The following is a 22,127-nucleotide window of genomic DNA, read 5'->3' on the forward strand; positions in this document are numbered from 1 at the left end:
CCTTTTATAACAAAAAAATATATATTAATAATATCACTTACCTCTCATATCTCCATATTTTCTTTGACATGGCTCGAGGCATCGTTCCCATCCATCATACTTCAGTCCCATTGTACACTTGAGACATTATGTCATGGCAGCGCCATATGACTTCCCCTGCCTCATTTCATGACAAACAATCATGTCTGCTCTTAAGTATCGCCATATTTCCCACGCCACAGATAACAATGTTTACTATATATATATTTGTTCTGGGGTCTGGAGGGGCCCTTCAGAGTAGACCCCGGGCAACAATGTTCTGGGGTCTGGAGGGGCCCTTCAGAGTAGACCCCGGGCAACAATGTGTACAGAGCAAAAGAAAAGAAAAATGGGCACAGATGCTTTGCCGGTTTTAATGGGTTAAAGTGTCAGAACTACTGATTTAGAAGGCCAATTATTGTAGAATCGGCCTCAGGTCTTTAACACATTTGATTCCTTTGACGGGTATACTCGTCCTGATTAATTCATTTTGCGCAATGCGCTTTTGACGTAGGCTCGTCTTGAGGCGTTATCGTTATCGCTAATCGGCGATGTTCGGAGGTCTTCTCTGATTATCCGGTGAGCGCGGTGGGAACATTGGCGTTTATTCTAGAGCATGGATGGACCTCGTTTTAGCTCGCTAGCATTGATGCTATGCTTTAGCATCCAAGATGGAAGCCAAAAGCGGACGCGCGTCATAGTGGAATAGTCTAAAATCACCGGCACCCAAGCACTATATCACTTTCGTCCAGAAGGTGTCACTCATTGTGTTAATGGGTTAATCAGCAGGTTATAGCAAAACATATAATATATATTTCTAATATTGTAATGCCTATAGTGTTGCACGCATTCTTATCTAACCGTAGTCGTGCGCTTAAGGCACTCCCACTCGTCCACGACGTGCGCGTTTACATCACCGCTCGCACACCTCTGTTCGCGGTACCTCAAAAAGGTCCCATTCTGCCCACCCTGTGTACTCTTCAACAATAGGCCTGTGGGAGGTGGTGGCGTTGCCATGGGAAGAGGCCAAACTCTGCCGCTTGTCAGAGAGGGTTATGCAACGGCTATTATGGAGAGAGCGAGGGAACGGCTATTATCATGGAGAGAGCAGAGAGAGGGAACGGTTTGCGATTGGTGGGCTGAAAGTGCAACCAGGGCTCTGTGGTGTTGAGTGAGGGGGAGGATGACGACGATGATGATGATGATGATGATGATGATGATGATGATGATGATGGCAACATGTGCTTTCAGAAGTGCTTTAATCGCCTGCTGTTGTCCTCCGCTGTCCGAAGTCGTCTGTGTTTTAATTTTTTTAGAACTCAATTCTAGCAATCTCAGTTCAAACAGGCAGTTCAAATATGATTATTTGGGGGGGGGGGGGGGGGGGGGGGGCTCTGCCTGAAGAGGTTGAGAACCAGACACTCCCACTAAAGACGAGTGAGGCATCATGAGGATGACACTACTCTCACTCCACCGTCAAGCAGACCCTCTCATTTGACACCTCCACTCCCTGGCTCTCGTTGTCACTCCTGTTGATGCCGGCCGGCCACATGCCAGGATTCCACACATTTTTCCTTTTGTTTGGGGTCCGCTTCCGGCCGGCCTGACTTCAGGCCTGCGTCAGGCTGGGGTGCCTCAACAGGCCTGCGTCAGGCTGGGGTGCCTCAACACTGTTATTTACTTTGTAGATTGGGATTATTATTAAAAAGCATACAGTAACCTAACCACTTAAACCTTAGGCTATATACATTCAGCCATTTGAGAATGGCCAAGCTACAAAATACTTTCTACTTTCTTAAATTGTGTTGTGTTAACTTGTGTATATATATAATATGGAACATAACTGAAGCTGTTCACAAAAAGTTTACCTAACTTTGCTACTACAGGGGAAACATGTACTGTATGTACATATGGTACTATTATTTTTACACTTTGATTGCTCTTTCTTGCACTCTTTATTCTTGTTTTGCTGTGCTTGCTTTGCTTTTGTTGTTTATGCTATCTATGCTTCTGCATTGTCTGTAAGGAAGCACAACCATGAACCTACTTTTGGTACTCCAAGTACAATTTGATGGCAATACTTATGTACTTTTACTCGAGTGAATTTTGAATTCCGGACTTTTACTTGTAACAGAGTATTTCTACATTTAGCAGTATTGACACTTTTAACCCATCTGGGCGGGAACCCCTTTTGGTGTTTTAACTAAGCATTATGTTATACTTTAGCTATTGAAAATAGCAGATCTACAAGCTCATAGCGCGCCACCGAGTGGGCGCGCTACGAGCTTGTAGGTCTGCTATTTTTTTAATCGTGAAATGCGGCGCAAATCTTTGAATATATATTCTTTCAGAACACTTATTTTTTTATTATTTCGACGTCAGTCCAAAATGGGTTAATCAATTAAACTATTGAGTACTTTTCCACCACTGCTCTCTCCGGGCGCAGTGCGTAGTTCAGGCTAGCCATTGGTCCGACAAACGACCACCCACCTCAAACCCTCACCTAACCATAACCAACCCACCTCAAACCCTCACCTGACCATAACCGCATGAAGCACAGGAGCAGCGCATGTCCGCATGTCGGACTAATGCTCCGTCGGAATGACACGCGGTCCCCTCTTTCCTACACGTCTCATTGTGTCTCTCTCTCCTCTTTCCTACACGTCTCATTGTGTCTCTCTCTCCTCTTTCCTACACGTCTCATTGTGTCTCTCTCTCCTCTTTCCTACACGTCTCATTGTGTCTCTCTCCCCTCTTTCCTACACGTCTCATTGTGTCTCTCTCTCCTCTTTCCTACACGTCTCATTGTGTCTCTCTCTCCTCTTTCCTACACGTCTCATTGTGTCTCTCTCTCTCTCTCCTCTTTGTCCAGACGTACATCGGCAGCGTGGTCATCTCCATCAACCCGTACAGGCATCTGCCCATCTTCACGCCAGACCAAAGTGGAGGAGTATCGGAACAGGAACTTCTATGAGGCTCAGTCCACACATGTGAGTCCCTGTTTCTATTCCCACACGCCCCTTATACTCTCCAGTCTCTGTTCTCTAAACTTTAAGCAGTGGTTCACTATTCTTTTTTTTTGTTGTCTCGGGTCACCCCTGAATTACATTGTTATACTTTATAGCACCTTTTTTCCATATTAACTCATTGACACCCCATCTGGTGTCTGAAAAAGGTACTCCAGGACCGCCCGCCCTGTCTATTAATGGTAAATAATGTAAATCTTTTCCCCCAAAGATACAGTTTAACCACTTGAACCCCAGCATCCCTATTCTGGGGGCATCATTCACTCAAACATAGCCGACAATGTGACACATTGTTAGCTGGATGCTGAGGCCACACACCTACCTTCAGCTCCCACTACTTAACCCATTTTGGGCGGGAACCCCTTTTGGTGTTAGCATTAAGTTATGCTTTAGCTATTGAAAAATAGCAGATCTACAAGCTCATAGCGCGCCACTCGGTGGCGCGCTATGAGCTTGTAGATCTGCTATTTTTGAAAAATCAGATCTCCGGCAAAAATGGGTTACCGCACAACTTGCTGCACCCATCCGTGCTTCTCATACGCTGAGTTGGCGGTGCCGGGGATCGAACCCACGACCTTGTGGCCCAAAGGGGGACAGCTCTACCGACCGAGCTACCCGGCGGACACACGATAGTGGAGAGTGAGAGGGAAACGGGGAGGACAGTGGAGTGACGCACAATAAAAGGTCATCCGGTTCGGGAGTCGAGCCTGCGAGGTTGCGACTTGCTGTCGGGCTGCGTTAGAGCCTACATGTGGTATGCGCCATCGTCGCCCCAATCCTCAAATTCTTGACACACAATTCTTCAAAGTTGACCTGCATGAGTCTATTAACCCATTTTGGGCGGGAACCCCTTTTAGTGTCTTAAGCATTATGTTATGCTTTAGCTATTGAAAAATAGCAGATCTACAAGCTCATAGCGTGGCACCGAGTGCCGCGCTATGGACTTGTAGGTCTGCTATTTTTTTTAAATCGTGAAAATGTGCCTGAAATCTTTGAATATATATTGTTACAGAGCGAATTTTTAAATCAAATCTTTGCTTCTAGAGGGTCCCTGGAACAACATATTTTCAGATGGGGGTCAGCGGCCAAATACAGATAATTCTGGGGGTCCTTGAGATGAAAGGGTTAGGGTTAGAAACATGGGTTTTTCAGAAAAAGGATTTAGAAGACCTTTTGTAGAATCGTTCCCAGGTCCAAATGGGTTAACTCGCCTGAGTTACACTTCGTTGAGCGTTGGGCGAACTCACTGAACATGGTCAATCTGATCCGTTTTCGGTGCGTTAACTAAACAAAATACATACATACATGGATGCACCTGGGACGTATCCTCAGTGATGTGGGGATACGTCCCAGGTGCATCCATGTATGTATGTATTTTGTTTAGTTAACGTTACACTGGTTATCAGACATTGTATTTATTTAATTTTAATTTTTTTGTGGCTTTCGCCTTTATTTTATATGTTTTTATAGAGGGATAGAGAGTATTAGGCTGACAGGAAATGGGGAGAGAGATGGGGGAGATGACATGGCAGTAAAGGCCGTCGGGATTACCAGCCAAGGTGCCTGGACCGCTGAGCCACGGCCCAGGACAGACATTGTATTTATTGATGAATTGAATGATTGAATACGTTATTATTAACCCAATTAGACAACGTACAAATACCCTTCAATCTGGGACAGCGTCTGTCATTATAGATGTTGCTATATATTATGTATGTAGCAACATGATTTTTTTATTATGTTTACGTTTTTTTCTGAAAAACTGGGTTAGGATGTAGACTGCATTTTCAACACTGGTCTCAGGTCTAATTAATTGCAAACCGGTTAAGTTACAGCAAGTACAATTAGGAGGGTTGGGGGTCCTGTTTTTTTTGGGGGGGGGGGGGGGTTGTCTGGCAGCAGTGGGTCCCCTGTGCCCCCAAACAGCAGGGTGTCCCATCTGTCCGTCCGAACAGGGCGCCAGCACCGCCGGCCGCCATTGTTGTTCTGCCAGCATAAAACAAAAGGGCCGGTTGCTACTCGTCAATTAGCTCTCTTTCTCCCCGGGGTGGGGAGAGACTGACTGACACACTCCTGCAGAGAGAGACCATGTTTACTCTTCTGTCAACCACACACTAACAGCCAATTTACACCCCTCCGTTTTTGTGACACACGTACGCGTGTGTGTGTGTGTGTGTGCGTGTGTGCGTGCGTGCGTGTGTATGTGTGTGTGTGTGTGTGTGTGGGAGCTCAGCATTGGACAGTGACAAATGTGTCCAGCTGTCCGCTCCTTTGCCTCTGAGAAGGAAATGTTTCCTGCTCTCTCTCTCAGACAGTCCCAGTTCCACGATTCATTCCCCCGACCCCCCCCCCCCCTCTCCCACCTAAACAAACCCACCCAACGCAGTGGGTGTCAAACTCTCAAGACCTCTGTCCTCCCAAACTCTTTTATGTCTAGCCATGCCATGGCCTGGAATTTAGGATGGGACATGAACCATCGTACCATCATGGTAAGGGGGCCTATAAACCATTTTGACCTGAGGTCAGATTCTAAAAATGTCTTCTACATCCTGACAGTTTTCTGAAAAAGCTATGTTTCTATGTCAGTCGTTCTTCGATTTTTCAAAAATAGCAGACCTACAAGCTCGTAGCGCGCCACTCGGTGGCGCGCTATGAGCTTGTAGATCTGCTATTTTTCAATAGCTAAAGCATAACATAATACTAACACCAAAAGGGGTTCCCGACCCAAAATGGGATAATGACAAAGGAAAGCAACAATGGGTCTCTCACTGGTTCTCTGGCTGATAGAATCATGAGACGATGACACCCACCTAGAGTCCTCTGGTCAGTTCAGTGAAAATACTGTTAAAGTTGATTCCATTATTATCATAATTTCGTCTGTCGGGTAGAAGCCTCATATGTCCAAAACTGTTACTTGTAAACAGGATTATAAATTATTATCTTTAATCTTTAATTATCTTTATTGTAGTTCTGACATCATTGCAATTACCTCCCTGTCGGGAAGTTATAGCTTTTTACCACCCAGTAAATATTGCTCAAGTCGCAGTTAAGTCACTGGGTTAATGGGTTGACTATTAGTAAGTGGTAGGTAACACGTAATATTCACTTTCATATCGCAGATCTACAAGGTTGCCTTTCAGATCTACAAGGTTGCCTTTCAGATCTACAAGGTTTCAGATCTACAAGGTTGCCTTTCAGATCTGTTATGTTTGTATACTTTTGTCTGACGCTGTAGGATGATCAAGTAAAGCATAGGGTGTTAGTTTACGAAAACAAAACCCACACTAAAGTTGTGACACTTATAATTGGCCTGCAGGTAATTTTCTCACCCATTGATGCCTGATGCAACGTATACGTTGTTCTACCCTTGATGCCGGCGTGCTCTCTGCGTCTCATCAGCTATTGCTATACATGTAGCAACATAACTATTTAAAAAATAATTAATCAGAATTTGAAGGTTTTTAGAAACCTTAGGTCAGGCCCTAGAAGGCGTTCCCAGATTCGGCCTCAGGCATCAATGGGTTAATATACGATTTTAATGTAAGATCCCGTTTGCTCAACAATTCCTCGTTCCATGTCTGCTCCATCTGGACAGATCTGGCTGCTGTGGGCCTGTGGTAGCGTTGCAACTATGTCAGCAACCTGTCTCTTAAAGGGATAGTTCAGATTTTTTTAACTTAAGTTGTATGAAATACTTGCCATTAATATAGTGATTGCAACTGTATTAATTGATTTCCCGAGTCCCATGGTGGGAGTTCTGCTCTGGTTTTGGTCAATATTAAGTAGTTCCAGTCATTTTGTGGGGGGCACTGGGGCCACGCAGTAAAAGTAAATGAATCCACAAAACGAACGTAATTTGTATTGTTGACCTATTTCTAAAATATTAGCGCGACTTTCGTTCAACTTTGACCCCTCTATCACATGGAACTATTTTTTGGGCGTAGTGATATGGACACAAAAAACATAGTTCTGTGTGATAGAGGGGTAAAAAAAGAACGGAAGTTGCACTAATATTTTAGAAATAGGTCAACAATACAAATGACGTTAGTTTTGTGGATTAATTTACTTTTACTGCGTGGCCCCCAGTGCCCCCCACAAAATGACCGGAACTACTTGATATTTCACCAAAACCAGAGCAGAACTCCCACCACGGGACTCGGGCAATCAATTAATACAGTTGCAACCACTATATTAATGGCAAGTATTTCATACAACTTAAGTTCAAAAAATCTGAACTATCCCTTTAAGCGTTCACTAAATCCTCTCAACCAAGTTGCAGGATTCATGTCAAATTAGAGCGGTTAAGATGGTTATCGGTCGCAGCTTTGACCCGGGGGTCCCGACACGGGCGACCTGAGGGGGAGGATAATGACCCGGGGGTCCCGACACGGTCGACCTGAGGGGGAGGATAATGACCCGGGGGTCCCGACACGGTCGACCTGAGGGGGAGGATAATGACCCGGTGGTCCCGACACGGTCGACCTGAGGGGGAGGATAATGCACAGGACCCGGGGGTCCCGACACGGTCTACCTGAGGGGGAGGATAATGACCCGGGGGTCCCGACACGGTCGACCTGAGGGGGAGGATAATGCACAGGACCCGGGGGTCCCGACACGGTCTACCTGAGGGGGAGGATAATGACCCGGGGGTCCCGACACGGTCGACCTGAGGGGGAGGATAATGCACATGACGTTCCTTTTTGTTAAAGCACTAATCCCCCCCCCCCCCCCCCCCCAACATGAAATACATCCTCTGTTTATCTCCTTCTGTCTGCTTTTTAACAATGTGAAGACATGCACGGTAATAACATGTCCGCCACAAGATTTAGAGTCACTGAAAAGAGCCAAACTAGACATGATTGAGGATGACGGGTTGAGAGAGAGAGAGACGCCGTGAGCGTCAATAACTCGACATGTTGGACGACATGTTGTCACTGACTGTCAGGTGGGAACCTTGTATGTTCAAAACCCTTAACTTTTCAGGGAGTTACCAAAAGAAGCTACATGTGTTCCTCTGCATCAAATGTAGTTATTTATTCCCGATTAATGCTTTTCATTTAATATTGTGTTAAATATTTGTAAAGCGCACAGACAGAATAAATGTATGGGCTATATTTAGGGCTATCCAGGATTCGATGAGGTCCATATACTGTATGTATGGGGTTACGAGGTGTGTTGGACTAGACGGCCATATATGGAGCGTGTGTAACGGCTAGGGCTGTCAGTTCACCTCTATAATCCAATTCGAATTTCATTGCTTCATTATTTGTAATTTTCGAATATATTCGAATATTTACATTGTTTATTTTAGCTCATTATAGCCTACTGAAAAACACCTCTATACACAGAATATCAAGTTTTGTATGCACGTTCTGTCCACTAGAGGGCCCCCCCATCCAAACGCCAAAGCTATTTTTTCAACATGACATGGTTTGCACGGAAAAATAATAATGTTTCATTAGTCTATCATGGACGGGACAACTCCAGACTCCAGATCACCAGCAATAGTTTCTCTATTTTAACAGAATGCTTGGCTATCAGATGAACAGGCCAGTAATGCATAGTCTGCAGACAACGTTTTCTCTTGATGTTATTTTCCCGTCCACCTTCCACTCATCACGGCGTTCGGAAATAGCGCACTGACTGCACTGTGCAATGCAAACTAATAGGCGAGTGCTCTCCTGTCCGGTGCGATATTTCCGAACGTAAATGTTCCCCTGTTCCCTGTTGTTATCTTGAGCCTCTGCCTTGTTTGTTTACACGTGTGCTGCTGCAGTGTTGCTTCCTGCTTTAGTCTGACTCACGCCCAGCGGCAGCTATCCATAGGCAGCTATCCCACTTGATAGAGTGAGGACGTAACGAAAGCACCGCCCCCTGCTATAACTCTAGTCTGGAAGGCGAGAAGCGGCCGGACCGATTCAACAGCGGTAGATTCGTTATTCATACATTAAGCGAGCGGATAAAATAAAATATAAAACAAAATAAAAATATAAAATATAATTAATAAATGATAAAAGCTCCATTCGAATGGCAATTTTACAATTTTAGCTTTCGAATATATATATATTTTTTAATATTCGAATTTCTTTCATATTGTGAAATTCGTTCTGACAGCCCTAGTAACGGCAGGTTTTCATAGTAATCTACGACCTATAGAGCGCCGCAGTCCCGCCCCCTTTCAGAACGACGTGGGCCCAGGAAATAATTCCCCGTTCATTTTCCCCATAGACGTTTCAAAAAGTATTTTTTTTAACCCATTTTGACCTGAGATCAGATTCTAAAAATGTCTTCTACATCCTGACAGTTTTCTGAAAAAGCCGTTTACGCCGCGGACAAAGACTCTTGTTGTCAGTGACAACATGAAAACATGAAAATAAACACAATGTTTTGGGTCGATCAAATAATTAGTAAGAAGAAAAACAAAACAAAGTGTTGTACCCTGCCTTTTTTTTCACCTTCTTGCCCAAAACATTGTGTTTATTTGTCACAACAAGAGTTGGCTTTGTCTGCGGCGTAAACGTCTTTAAATAAATACTTTTTGAAAAGTCTATGAGGAAAATGAACGGGGAATTATTTCCTGGGCCCTCGTCGGGGGCGGGACTGCGCCGGTGGTCGCAATTAATAGGCTGCCGGAAACGGTCGGAGGTCTAGAGAAGCCTCGCTTCTGACCGTCTGTGTTGGCTTGCAGCATTGCCGCTATTTGTAGCAGATCTACAAGCAGACCTACAAGCTCACGAGCTTGTAGGTCTGCTATTTTTGAAAAGTAGTGAAAATGTGGTGCAAAACTTTGAATACATATTCTTTCAGAGCGAACGTTTTTAACTCAAATCTTTGCTTCTGTGGGAGTCACTGGAACAACATATTTTCAGATGGGGGGTCGGCAGCCAATTACATATGTATATTTTTTGGGCTCCTTGACATGAAATATCGAGCACCACTGATGTTGGTATTTCAGAAAACATTTTTTAAACATTTTTTAAATATCGACGTAAGGCCTAAATGGGTTAAGATGTCACCTAATTGTCTTAAGAGCCTTGGGTCCTCTAAACAAGACAATGGAATATAAGACCAGAGACCAATAAGGGCTCTTTAGCTAAAGGAGATTAAGCTGTCTTTATTTGGACGGCCTCAGCCCAAAGTCACATTGTTGTTTCCAAACACTCCATACATTGATCTCAATCCTCCTCCGGACCATCTGGAACATCCTCTCATTACATTGATCTGTAACCGGACTCCCTTGTTCCGGTCAAAGCCATCGGTACTGTCTTCTATAGCTGTCTCATGTTTAGTCGATGATGTGCCAAAAATATATATTTCAGTTAAAGGACCACTTCACCACTTTTCAACCTATCTTCATAATACTAGGTCTTCACTAATAATCATGATAAAATGGCACCATGTTTTTACCTACTGTGTCTGTGTCTCATAGGAGGGCTATGGGCAGTTCAGAAACCCGTCCACCAGTGACATCATCGATGGGGAATCCAAGCTAATAGAAACTGCAGGCTTTCTAGTCCTGAAAAGTTGCAATGCGAAAATGGAAGCCATCGTTCTCACGATAATACAAATCTAAACATTTTTGTAAAAAAAATATTGTTTAAAGAAAATCTGCCTAACGATGATGTCACTGATGGACGGGTTTCTGAACTGCCTACAGCCCTCCTATGAGACCCAGACTGAGAAAAACATTTGTGCCATTTTATCATGATTATTAGTGAGGACCTATTATATGAAGATAGGTTGAAAAGTGGTGAAGTGGTCCTTTAAATTCACAAACATTTGTAGACACTACTAGACAGCCACCGATAATAATAATAATAGTATTTCTAATACTAAACATTACCCAAGTGCCTGTGAAGATGAGTTTCATAGATTGTATTATTGGTGGCCCCTGTGGGAACCTAACCTAACCATCTTGATACAAGACCACATGACACGGCATTACCAAACGTTCTGATTTGTGTGTCTTTAATGTATGTTAAAGTCAAACATTGGCTTAAGTTTAATGCCTTCAAAAACATAGGCTTCTTACTACATATATTCCACAAGGCCAGTCTCAATAGGTCCTCATCACTGCTCCACTACAGCTGGAAATAATCATTTGTGGCTTGGAAATGGAAACCCATTTGGATAGAGCCATTTACATAATATTTAACTTACTGGTATTCAAATCAGAATCGTAAATGAGCGTGTCTGCAGGCGATGCAATTACATGTTTTGTTCTCTGGTGCATACAACAGTTACTTTCTTTTTCCCCCCTTTCTTCTCAGATAGTAGATAGAAGTAAATTTTCTCCACGATCATTATCACGGCAATTTATGGCCAAAAAAAATCCAACAGTCAGGTTTTTGAGTTTGTAACACTCAGCAGAAAAGGGATACAACTTGATGAGCAGCAGTGAAGAACTCTCTCAAAAGCTGGAATCAAAGATAATTAGCCATTGGCCTGCAAAAAAAGGGGTTTATATTACCACGCCAAACTGTGCCTATCAAAGGTCACTTGTGCAATAAATCAAGCGATTTAAATGGAAGGCAAACATTTACACTGGCTCAGCCAGATCTATGCTCTCCTAAGCCAAGTGCTTGTTGTGCCCATATTGCCAAAGGGCTACTTTGACTATTTGTATTGCAGAGGAAACTAGAAGATACACACATGCGTACAAATCATGCACATGCGAGAGAGTCTTAAGCAAACATACAAACGTGTGTTGTGGGAATAGTGTAAACTTGTGTTCAGCATCATGGAAAAATACAACCATTAAATATGTATTGTTTATGAATTTTTAATAAGGGGGTTGCTGGCACAAACAAGTTTGAGAACTACGGATTTAGTCAGTCATTTCATTTGTAGAATCAGCCTCAGGTCTTAAAGGAGGAGTTCGCCCATTGATTCGTCTTTTTTGTTTTTGATAAGCTAATCATTTGAGTTGGGTATTAAACCCTCCTGTGCCAATCACGAGAACACGTGCATGCGTGATCTTAGCGGCGTTTTTCATGGATTTGAGGCTCAGGTAAAATGGTGCATTTATATAGCGCCTTTATCCAAGGCGCTTTACATAGATTGTGCATTACATTCACCCATTCACACACAAACATTCATACACCGATTGCGGCGGAAGCCATGCAAGGCACCAGCCAGCACATCGGGAGCTATTTGGGGTTCAGTGTCTTGCCCAAGGACACTTGGGATTCGAACCGCCGACCCATGGATCATTGGACGACCTGCTCTACCTCTTGAGCCACAGTCGCCCAGGTGAGGTGATATGAGGTGATTGACGATGTCAGGAGCTCAATAAAAAAAAAATAGAAAGGTCGCAATTTAAAAAAATTGGAAAGTGTGGTTGCCACAGTTGCTTACATAGGCCCCTCCCACTAACGTTGCTAGCCAATTACAATTTCAAGTCACACCTGTGATCATGTGTAAGTAATTCATGGGGATTTATGCCCCCAAAGAAATGGTTGCGAGAAATGGTTAAAGTTTTCGCATTTGCGGCGCCCCCTATAGATGAAAATGGAATTGCTTTTGGTTGATTAAACCACCCCGGACATGTGATTCAAATTTGGGATGGATTGGACATTCCGTTAGTGATTTATGGCACGAACGGAACTAACTACTAACTTCGGACGACGATTACGGCCGATATGCACTACCAAAATTCTGCCGGTGGTGTTTTAATCGGATAGGTCCAGAGATCATGTGTGCTGATTTTTGTGAGATTTGGACAACATTTGTAGGAGGAGGAGCAAAAACTGTGTTTTGGAGAAAATTCAAAATGGCGGAAAATCTATCATGACGCAAATGGGCGTGGCCTATATGAGGAGATGCGTCATGACCCAAGGAAGTCAGGGAAAATTTTGATTTTACGACCTACGGTTCAAGAGTTATAAGCCAAAATGTAAAGTGGGCTGTTATAGCGCCACCATGAGGCCGACCGATAACATAAGTTGATTCATTTTAGTAATTATTATGAACCTACCCTCCAAGTTTTGTAACTATAGTGTTTACAGTCTCTGAGGAAAAAATACTTGAATGTGAGAATACTTGAATGTGCTTGTATTTAAAAAAATACAAGCACATCCTTCCCGATGAAGCCGGTCAATTTGAGATATGGCTCAAGTGCGTACAGTCAAAACTGTGGGAGGAGTTGCGTCAAACAAAAGGTTACTGGAATAATAAAGTGTTCCAATTACAATAGTCTGGTTGCCCTGTTAGGGCAACCACACTAATGACCACCACCTCCCGGTTAGCATATTAGAGTTTCTGAGGCTAGAGAAGGGAACCGACGGTGACTCAAAAATGGCCGATTACTACTTCCGGTTCACAGAACCGGAAGGTTTGCGAGGTCTTCTTTGCGGCCTTTTTCGTGCGTTCTGTTGGCACTGCCATTTTGGGGGGGTGAACTATTCCTTTAGTGGTTTAAATGGATGTGAGGTTGGAGCAGATGAGAGGACGGTTGTGAAGCCCACAGCTCCTAAAAAGCTAATGAAGAGGAACTTATATATTCGTCAGCCTTTTAAACATAATATAAATATATCCACCACATGAGTTAAATAGCACTCTCAGCGGTCGGTTAGAAGCACTTTGAGGCAACGTGGAGCTGGGTTTGTGCCTGATGCCACAGCGCGGAGGGCCGTAGCAGCAGGGCGTTGATCCCATAGCAGCGCCTGATGATCAGAGTGGGCCTGCCCTGCCCTGCCCTACCCTGGGTGGGTGGCAGGCAGGCAGGCAGGCAGGCAGGCAGGCAGGCAGGCAGGCAGGGAGGCAGGCAGGCAGGCAGGCAAGGGAGGCAGGCGAGGGAGGCAGGCGAGGGAGGCAGGGAGGGAGGGAGGGAGGGAGGCAGGCAGGCAGGCAGGCAGGCAGGCAAGGGAGGCAGGCAGGCAGGCAGGCAGGCAAGGGAGGCAGGCAGGCAAGGGAGGCAGGCAGGCAAGGCAGGGAGGGAGGGAGGGAGGGAGGCAGACCACCCCTGGAGAAGCACTCGCACCTTGGGCTGCTTTATGATCATCCCTGGAAACCCCCCCAGGGAGGAGGGTTATACGAGGGGTGAGTCTTCACTTCCAGACACGTGCATCATGGGTGGGTGGCCTGGTGCAAATTTGGCCGTAAATCGATGACAGTTTGTCCAAACGTCACCATTTTTGAGTGGTGCAACCAATCCAAGGAACAGCTATGTCCTAAACGATGTGACTATGTGTTGGACTATGTGACTATGTCCCAATGTTTAGAGTACCAGTAGGGGCAAAAGTGCCAGAAACAGAGAGAGAGATAGTGTTGCACTGTTGCCTGCTAATTACAGCGGGAGAGAGAGGCAGGGGGAGAGGGGAGTTGCACCACTCAGTTCACACGGTGTGATTTTTTTTTTAATTAAGCTGTTGAAAATTGCTGTTTTGTTTTGAAAAGTGGGCGGTATTAACGACAATTGCAGAAAGAAGGCAGTGACCCCGCACTGTTTTGATCTTAAGTGAATGAGCATCTCTCCGATCATCATAAAACCTGATATAGTACTAATATTAATAGGTGTTGGCTGTGTTGGCTTGAAGCATTGCCACGTTGATGCTGTATTTATTAGTGTTTTTATTATGAGATTAGCCAATACAGTGTGACTGCTGGGCTGGACTTTGTGATTGCCGGTCATATATCGTATCTCTATCATCTGTTAGATTAAACTCTATCTGAACAATGCCAGTGGTTTATAGCCACACCATATCACAATGACATCATTGACATGTAGCCCATTGTATTATTATTTCAGAGGGACCAATAAAATGCGAGCGTGGAGACATGGTGCATTTATAGATGGAAGTAATATGACATAAGATTGTAAAAATGAACAATAAGGGGTGCTGTGGATTATACAAGTTATTTACAGGGGTCCCTGAGTCAAATAAACTCACTTGCTCTTACTACAGGCTGTGTCACATTTTTAGCATCATGCGACCAAGTATAAATTGGGCATCACACTGCTATCCTGGTGGGTGTCGTTTTGTTATTGCAAAGAACAAACAGCAGGCAACGGATGACTGGACACACTCTAAAGACCACTTGTCCTCCTTAAAACACACACCACACAGTGGCAAATAACACCACAGTGTCAATTAGCTGCAAGGTTTATGTGTAATTTGGACACATTGGAAACAGTGATTTTGTGTCCCCAAAACAATAATCACAGCTCCTCTCAGTTCTTGTCAGTCAGTGAGTGAGTGCGTGCGTGCGTGCGTGTGTGCGTGCGTGCACGCACAAATTATGGGACGTTGTTAAACATCCTGGGTAGAGACAAGGACTGTCTAAAGAGGACGGGACGCGAAGACCGTACGGACGACGCCATGTTGCTCCATGGAAGACCGTACGGACGGTGCCATGTTGCTCCATGGAAGGAAAGAAACATGCACAGTTGAGACCAGGAAGTTGTACATGTCCACATTTATGCATGTACAACTTCCTGGTCTCTTTCCTTTGTTTCTTTCCTTCCATGGAGCAACGTGGCGTCGCCCGTACGGTATCCGCGTCTCGTCCTCTTTAGACAGTCCTTGGGTAAAGATAAAAGGAATATTGATTCTGCTAAAGGTCACTGACTGAATGGCAGGGAAAGGGGTGTTGGAGATAGATTGTCACAACAAGGGCTGTCAACGATCATGACATTTTAGTGGACAATGAATTGCCATACAAATAATTGTGATTAACAGTTTAATTGTGTTTATGGCATTGAGCATTGGCACATGTAAATCACAATGATATTTCTGTTTGCCTTATTGGCTTTGTAAAAAACAAACAAACATTGGAACATAAATGATTGGGACTGGTACCAATAATCAAAGTAAATAATTGACTAGGGGCAAAACGGTCCATATTGAAAAATGTTACACTTTCAAATATATAAAACAATAGTGGAGATGCCAGATCTTCAAGCTCTTTGAATATTTTTTTGAAAATGTATGACAATTCCTCAACAGAGGAATTGATGCAGGTGAATTCTGTTCTGGTGAAGTATTAAACAATTAATTAAAATTATTAATATCTCAAATAATTTTGATCAGGCGATCTGTGTATTAATAATTGTGACAGTTCTTTTATCACCTTTTTCAGCACACACATCGTACTGTTGATTCATGTACCCTGATTCACGCACATGCAGGCCTCATGTGTGCACGTGTGTTCATAAATATTAAGCCTTCTCTAGCGGTACATATTTCTGTACAGTGAAATCCTGTGTGTGGGAAGGGATGTGGTGGGGGGGTGGGGGGGGGGGGGGGTTACGGACACGTGCCCTCCTGCTTGTTTGTAGTGGCACACCTGCTCCTGTGGTCACCAGGGACAACGCACGGGTCGCACGCACGCACGCACGCACACAGACACACACAGAAAAGGAGCTCCTGCCTCCAGGTTTTTCAGGGAATAATTGCATCTTATTAAGTCCCATGGCTGACCAGACTCCCATTTCACTGAGACGGCATTGATTTCTGTCTGTCTGTCTGTTTGTCTGTCTGTATGTCTGTCTTGTCTGTCTGTCTGTCTGTCTGTCTTGTCTGTCTCTATTCACTGTATGAATAAAGTCTCGGTTTTGACAGCAAATTTTGATTTAGTTCAGTCATAGTCTTTCGATTAAATTTTAAATCCGTTTTAGTTCTATTTTACTCATTGATGGCCTTGATGGATCCTTCACCACTCGTCATTATAGTTGTGGTTTTTCAAGTGAATTCAAATTCAGGATTCAAATGAAAGAATATCATGACGCTTTGTGTGACACTGTATAAGCCAGGCGTTCATGTAGGAATATAAACAAAAAGAGGAGAGGTTTCTGCCCTGACGGCAACAATATCTACAGTTTATAGTGTCTGGTGTTGACAACCCTTATAAACGCACAAGTCCATTGCTTATTAAAATACAGTAGTAGGCATGCAACCCCCCCCCCTCCCCCTGCACACCACAGTACACATGTGTACTGTACATGTGTACATAATCAGTGGCCCTTCACTGTGTGCAGAGTGCAGACTAGGCCGCACAGATGGCCAGAAGTCGCTTTTGTGTGTGTGTGTGTGTGTGTGTGTGTGTGTGTGTGTGTGTGTGTGTGTGTGTGTGTGTGTGTGTGTGTGTGTGTGTGTGTGTGTGTGTGTGTGTGTGTGTGTGTGTGTGTGTGTGTGTGTGTGTGTGTGTGTGTGTGTGTGTGTGTGTGTGTGTGTGTGTGTGTGTGTGTGTGTGTGTGTGTGTGTGTGTGTGTGTGTGTGTGTGTGTGTGTGTGTGTGTGTGTGTGTGTGTGTGTGTGTGTGGGATCATGTTTCCTCCTCTTGTGTAATGAAGCGGTAGTGAGACCCCCAATTCCTCTTCCCACTCTGAGCACACAGTACTTAGAGGAAAGGGTGAGGGGGCTGGCTTGTGGAGCACGGAGGCCGGCAGCACCATGGCATATGTTGGGGGAGGTGAGTGTGTCTGTGTGGGGGGGGGGGGTGTTCAGCTGCCTTCCACAGGGTCGTGATCACCGGCTGAGTGGCCTGTGGGGAATCCGCTTCATTAAGCCAGAGCTTAGGGCACCTGGGACGTTGGCGGGGGCTTTTTATACGGCTGCATGGCAAACGGTCCCAATGTGAAACGGACCATCAAGCGCAGCACGAGGCACTGTGGATTTTTTAAAAAAAAATTTGGGGGGGGGGTGGAAGGCCGTTGTGTGCTAGTGGAGCCTGCCCGCCGTTTTATGCTGAGAAACGTGCTCGCTCTCTTGCGAGATCAAATTAATTAATTTGCGAAAAAACACAAATGTAGAATATAAGACGTTCGTGCCACAACATACTTCAGTTCAACAAACGCCGCCATTCCCTCCCCATCAGATGCCCGTGGAGCCAGTGAGGGTCTCACACACACAGTACCAGTGTGGTACCAGTACCACATTCCTACCACGCTGGTTTATGTTCCGACACGGGCCACTGAAGGAGAGCTCATCTTTGAGTGGGTTATGCTCCTACTCGGGCCACTGAAGGAGAGCTCATCTTTGAGTGGGTTATGCTCCTACTCGGGCCACTGAAGGAGAGCTCATCTTTGAGTGTGTCTACGTTAGTGTTTGCTGTGATAGTCGGGATGTTTATCTTAGCCTGTCGGTGCCAGACCTCACACGTGCGTGCGGAGGCAGGAGGGGAGCATTTCTTTAATCCAGAACCGTGTGTGTTTGCGCGCGTGTGCGCACTTTTGGGGAGGGGGGTGGGGGGGCACGCCATGGAGTTCAGTCATCTCTGTCGGCCTCTGGCCAAAGATCGCAGCATCCTACTGCAAAAAAAACTAAATCTACTGCCAAGCGCAGCGACCGCCAAAACCCCATGATGTCATCATATTATTCATAATGGTTTCGCTGTGATCGTCTTCGATGCTTGGTTTGTGTTCCGGATGTCGTTCTGCTGCGCGACGGTATCATTTTACAGTTTGTCTGTTTGTTTGATCTGCACACAGAGCCGTGGTAAACCCTCCTCTGCTGCGTAGATAGAGGACCGGTGTGGACTTTAAACCCATTTATTGCACCCTCTGCGCCTTTCTGTTTGCCTTTTGTGTTTTGCGCCGTTGGGATCGGCAAGTTCAAAAGGTAATGAGGGGAGAGAAAAAAAAAGAAAGTTCCTCATTGCTGCTGGTGCCTTGCAGTAAATATATAGCTCTCGTTTAATGGTATTGACATTTGATCCAATACGATATCTAGATGCAACGGTAAAAACAAAACACCACAGGCCCATTGTCCTACCCCCCCCCCCTTCCCGCATCTCCGTTTGCCATAAAGTTGTTTGCTTTTCCAGAGAAACGCATCAGAGCAACCGTGTTTTGCGTTTGTTGCTCGGAACAGGAGATTGTCCCCTCTGATGATTCATCAGGCATCCGGCTCGCTGCTGGACACACGTACTAAAGTGATCTATCTGATGAAGACGAGTGTGTCGTGTCCCCTACATCTATACATGCACGTTGTTTAGATCTATCTGATGAAGACGAGTGTGTCGTGTCTCCTACATCTATACATGCACGTTGTTTAGATCTATCTGATGAAGACGAGTGTGTCGTGTCCCCTTCATCTATACATGCACGTTGTTTAGATCGATCTGATGAAGACGAGTGTGTCGTGTCCCCTTCATCTATACATGCACGTTGTTTAGATCTATCTGATGAAGACGAGTGTCGTGTCCCCTTCATCTATACATGCACGTTGTTTAGATCTATCTGATGAAGACGAGTGTGTCGTGTCCCCTTCATCTATACATGCACGTTGTTTAGATCGATCTGATGAAGACGAGTGTGTCGTGTCCCCTTCATCTATACATGCACGTTGTTTAGATCTATCTGATGAAGACGAGTGTGTCGTGTCCCCTTCATCTATACATGCACGTTGTTTAGATCTATCTGATGAAGAAGAGTGTGTCGTGTCCCCTACATCTATACATGCACGTTGTTTAGATCTATCTGACGAAGACGAGTGTGTCCCGTCCCTACATCTATAGATGAAGACGAGTGTGTCGTGTTCCTACATCTATAGATGAAGACGAGTGTGTCGTGTTCCTACATCTATACATGCATGTTGTTTAGTGATCTATCTGATGAAGACGAGTGTGTCGTGTCTCCTACATCTATACATGCACGTTGTTTAGATCTATCTGATGAAGACGAGTGTGTCGTGTTCCTACATCTATACATGCACGTTGTTTGGTAACAGGCCAGGGTCCACGTAGGGATGACGTGTCCTCCTGCATTCAGTATTACATAAACATGGAGTGTTTTGATGTTGATAATTCACATGGAGGTATGAAGTAGAAGTGGCGTTCTGACCCGGTGTGGGCGTAGAGGGTCCGTTCTGACCCGTGTGGGCGTAGAGGGTCCACTCCAGCGTTGTGTGTCGGCGTCATGTTGAATCTATAGAGATGGATGATGATGATATTAAAATAAAGGTTTTTGTCCCAGAAGGTGTATTTGCCTTCACAGGTCTGTTCAAAACACCCACAACAAAACAACATATAGCACAGAAACACATACCATCAAAGCCAATACGGGATGAAGGGGAAGGAAGCTGACACTGGGGGGGCGGGCGGGGCGTGCGTGTGTGTGTGTGTGCGTGTGTGTGTGTGTGTGCCTGCGTGCGTGCGTGCGTGCCTGCCTGTGCCTCACCTGTACTTGTCTGAAAAGAATGGAATATGTAACTAGAACATGTAAAAATAATAATTGATTGATAGATATGTTTTTAATATAGAACACACAACTCTGTCATTCTGTCAACTTCAACTCCTATTGTCCTTGCTGAAAACATGAAAACACAGGCACAATGGTAATTCCATTTACTTCCAATTCAACTTAACATGTTTTATTCATTGCTAGATTGTATTTGTACAACTTTCAGCTTGTCTGCATTATAGATGCTTTCCGGACCGAAATGGAAACAAGTTCCTTCACTTCAAAAAAGTAGATCTGAAATAAATGACACACTGGCAATCATTAATAGAAAAGACACAAATAGCTCCATTGTTTGCAGAGATATCTGTGGTTAAATGACAAACTTTCTGATGAATCGAAAATGGTGGACCCCTCCCCCACACTGTTGTAAACGAGTGTAATGCTTGTTCAATGATGGTGTCGTCCACAGTAACAGTTTTTGCATTGATCATTTTGCATACTGTGAATACAATTTTCAATCAATCAACTCATTAAACATACTTGACCGTGCCAACCATGGCTCGCTACCATACTGTACATTCCCTTTTGTAGATATGATGACATGACTGAGCACGTTCTGTTGAAATGTGTCCATTCATTGTCCTGACAATACCTTAGTACCTTTTTATCTTGTGCATACAGCTTACATAAGCACACGTGACAAGCACAAACACACGGAGGCACGTTGATAAGACTGATTCTAGTCGAGCCACGCATTCTCAGACCCGCAACCTTTAACCCGCCACTCTCTCAGACCCCGCAACCTTTAACCCGCCACTCTCTCAGACCCCGCAACCTTTAACCCGCCACTCTCTCAGACCCCGCAACCTTTAACCCGCCACTCTCTTAGACCCCGCAACCTTTAACCCGCCACTCTCTCAGACCCCGCAACCTTTAACCCGCCACTCTCTCAGACCCCGCAACCTTTAACCCGCCACTCTCTCAGACCCCGCAACTTTTAACCCGCCACTCTCTCAGACCCCGCAACCTTTAACCCGCCACTCTTTGAGGACCAGTACTTTTTGTGCTTTTAACCCATTTTAGACCGGACATTGAAATTTAAAAAAAATGTCCTGACAGTTTTCTGAAATACCTCATGTTTCTGTATCAGTGGTGCTCAATGTTTCATGTCAAGGACCCCAAAAATAATATGTAATTGGCTGCCGACCCCCATCTGAAAATATGTAGTTCCAGGGACTCCCTCAGAAGCAAAGATTTGAGTTAAAAACGTTCACTCTGAAATAATATATATTCAAACGTTTGAGCCACATTTTCACGTTTTTTCAAAAATAGCAGACCTACAAGCTCGTAGCGCGCCACTCGGTGGCGCGCTATGAGCTTGTAGATCTGCTATTTTTCAATAGCTACATTATAACATAATGTTTAAAACACCAAAAGGGGTTCCCGCCCAAAATGGGTTAACTTGTTCTTGAAAGAGTCGCGTTATTTTCACTTGATGCCGGCAGATTAAGTCATGAGACCAGTGTAATTTTGGGCAAATAGATAAAGATTGGAATTGTCCTACCTCTGCTGTAGTATGATCAAGTAGGGCATTGATTGGTGTAGTAGAAGTAGTAGAAATCTTAGTCGACTAAGACTCATTCGATCGATTAGTCGACTAATCGAGGTCAGGCCTACTAGTTTCACATTCTCACATGATATTATTTTATGGGTTTTTTTCTCCAGCTCTGAACGAGGTGCTGGAGAACAGTGCTGTACACAAAACCTAGCCAATGTACAAGCTTACAACACGCTTACAACACGCTCCATCGCGTTGAGTGGTTAGATATTAGTGTTCGCTATTATTGCTACTGTACTTTTGAAATGAGCCTTAACCCATTCTGACCTGAGATCAGATTCTAAAAATGTCTTCTACATCCTGACAGTTTTTTGAAAAAGCTATGTTTCTATGTCAGTCGTTCT

General features: G+C 44.5%; 1 protein-coding gene across 1 annotated transcript in view; it reads left to right on the forward strand.

The window, feature by feature from the left end:
• Positions 1-293: 293 nt before the first annotated feature.
• Positions 294-22,127, forward strand: part of myo1b (myosin IB) — a gene marked incomplete at its 5' end in the record, with an annotated part of 133,827 nt that continues 111,993 nt past the window's right edge. The window contains 4 exon segments of the mRNA XM_079517840.1: positions 294-344; positions 2,891-2,956; positions 2,958-2,993; positions 2,995-3,008. Of these exon segments, the coding sequence (XP_079373966.1) occupies positions 294-344; positions 2,891-2,956; positions 2,958-2,993; positions 2,995-3,008 (167 nt within the window).

The sequence above is a fragment of the Electrona antarctica genome (genome assembly GCF_951216825.1).
Source record: "Electrona antarctica genome assembly, chromosome: 13".
NCBI classification, from domain to species: domain Eukaryota; kingdom Metazoa; phylum Chordata; class Actinopteri; order Myctophiformes; family Myctophidae; genus Electrona; species Electrona antarctica.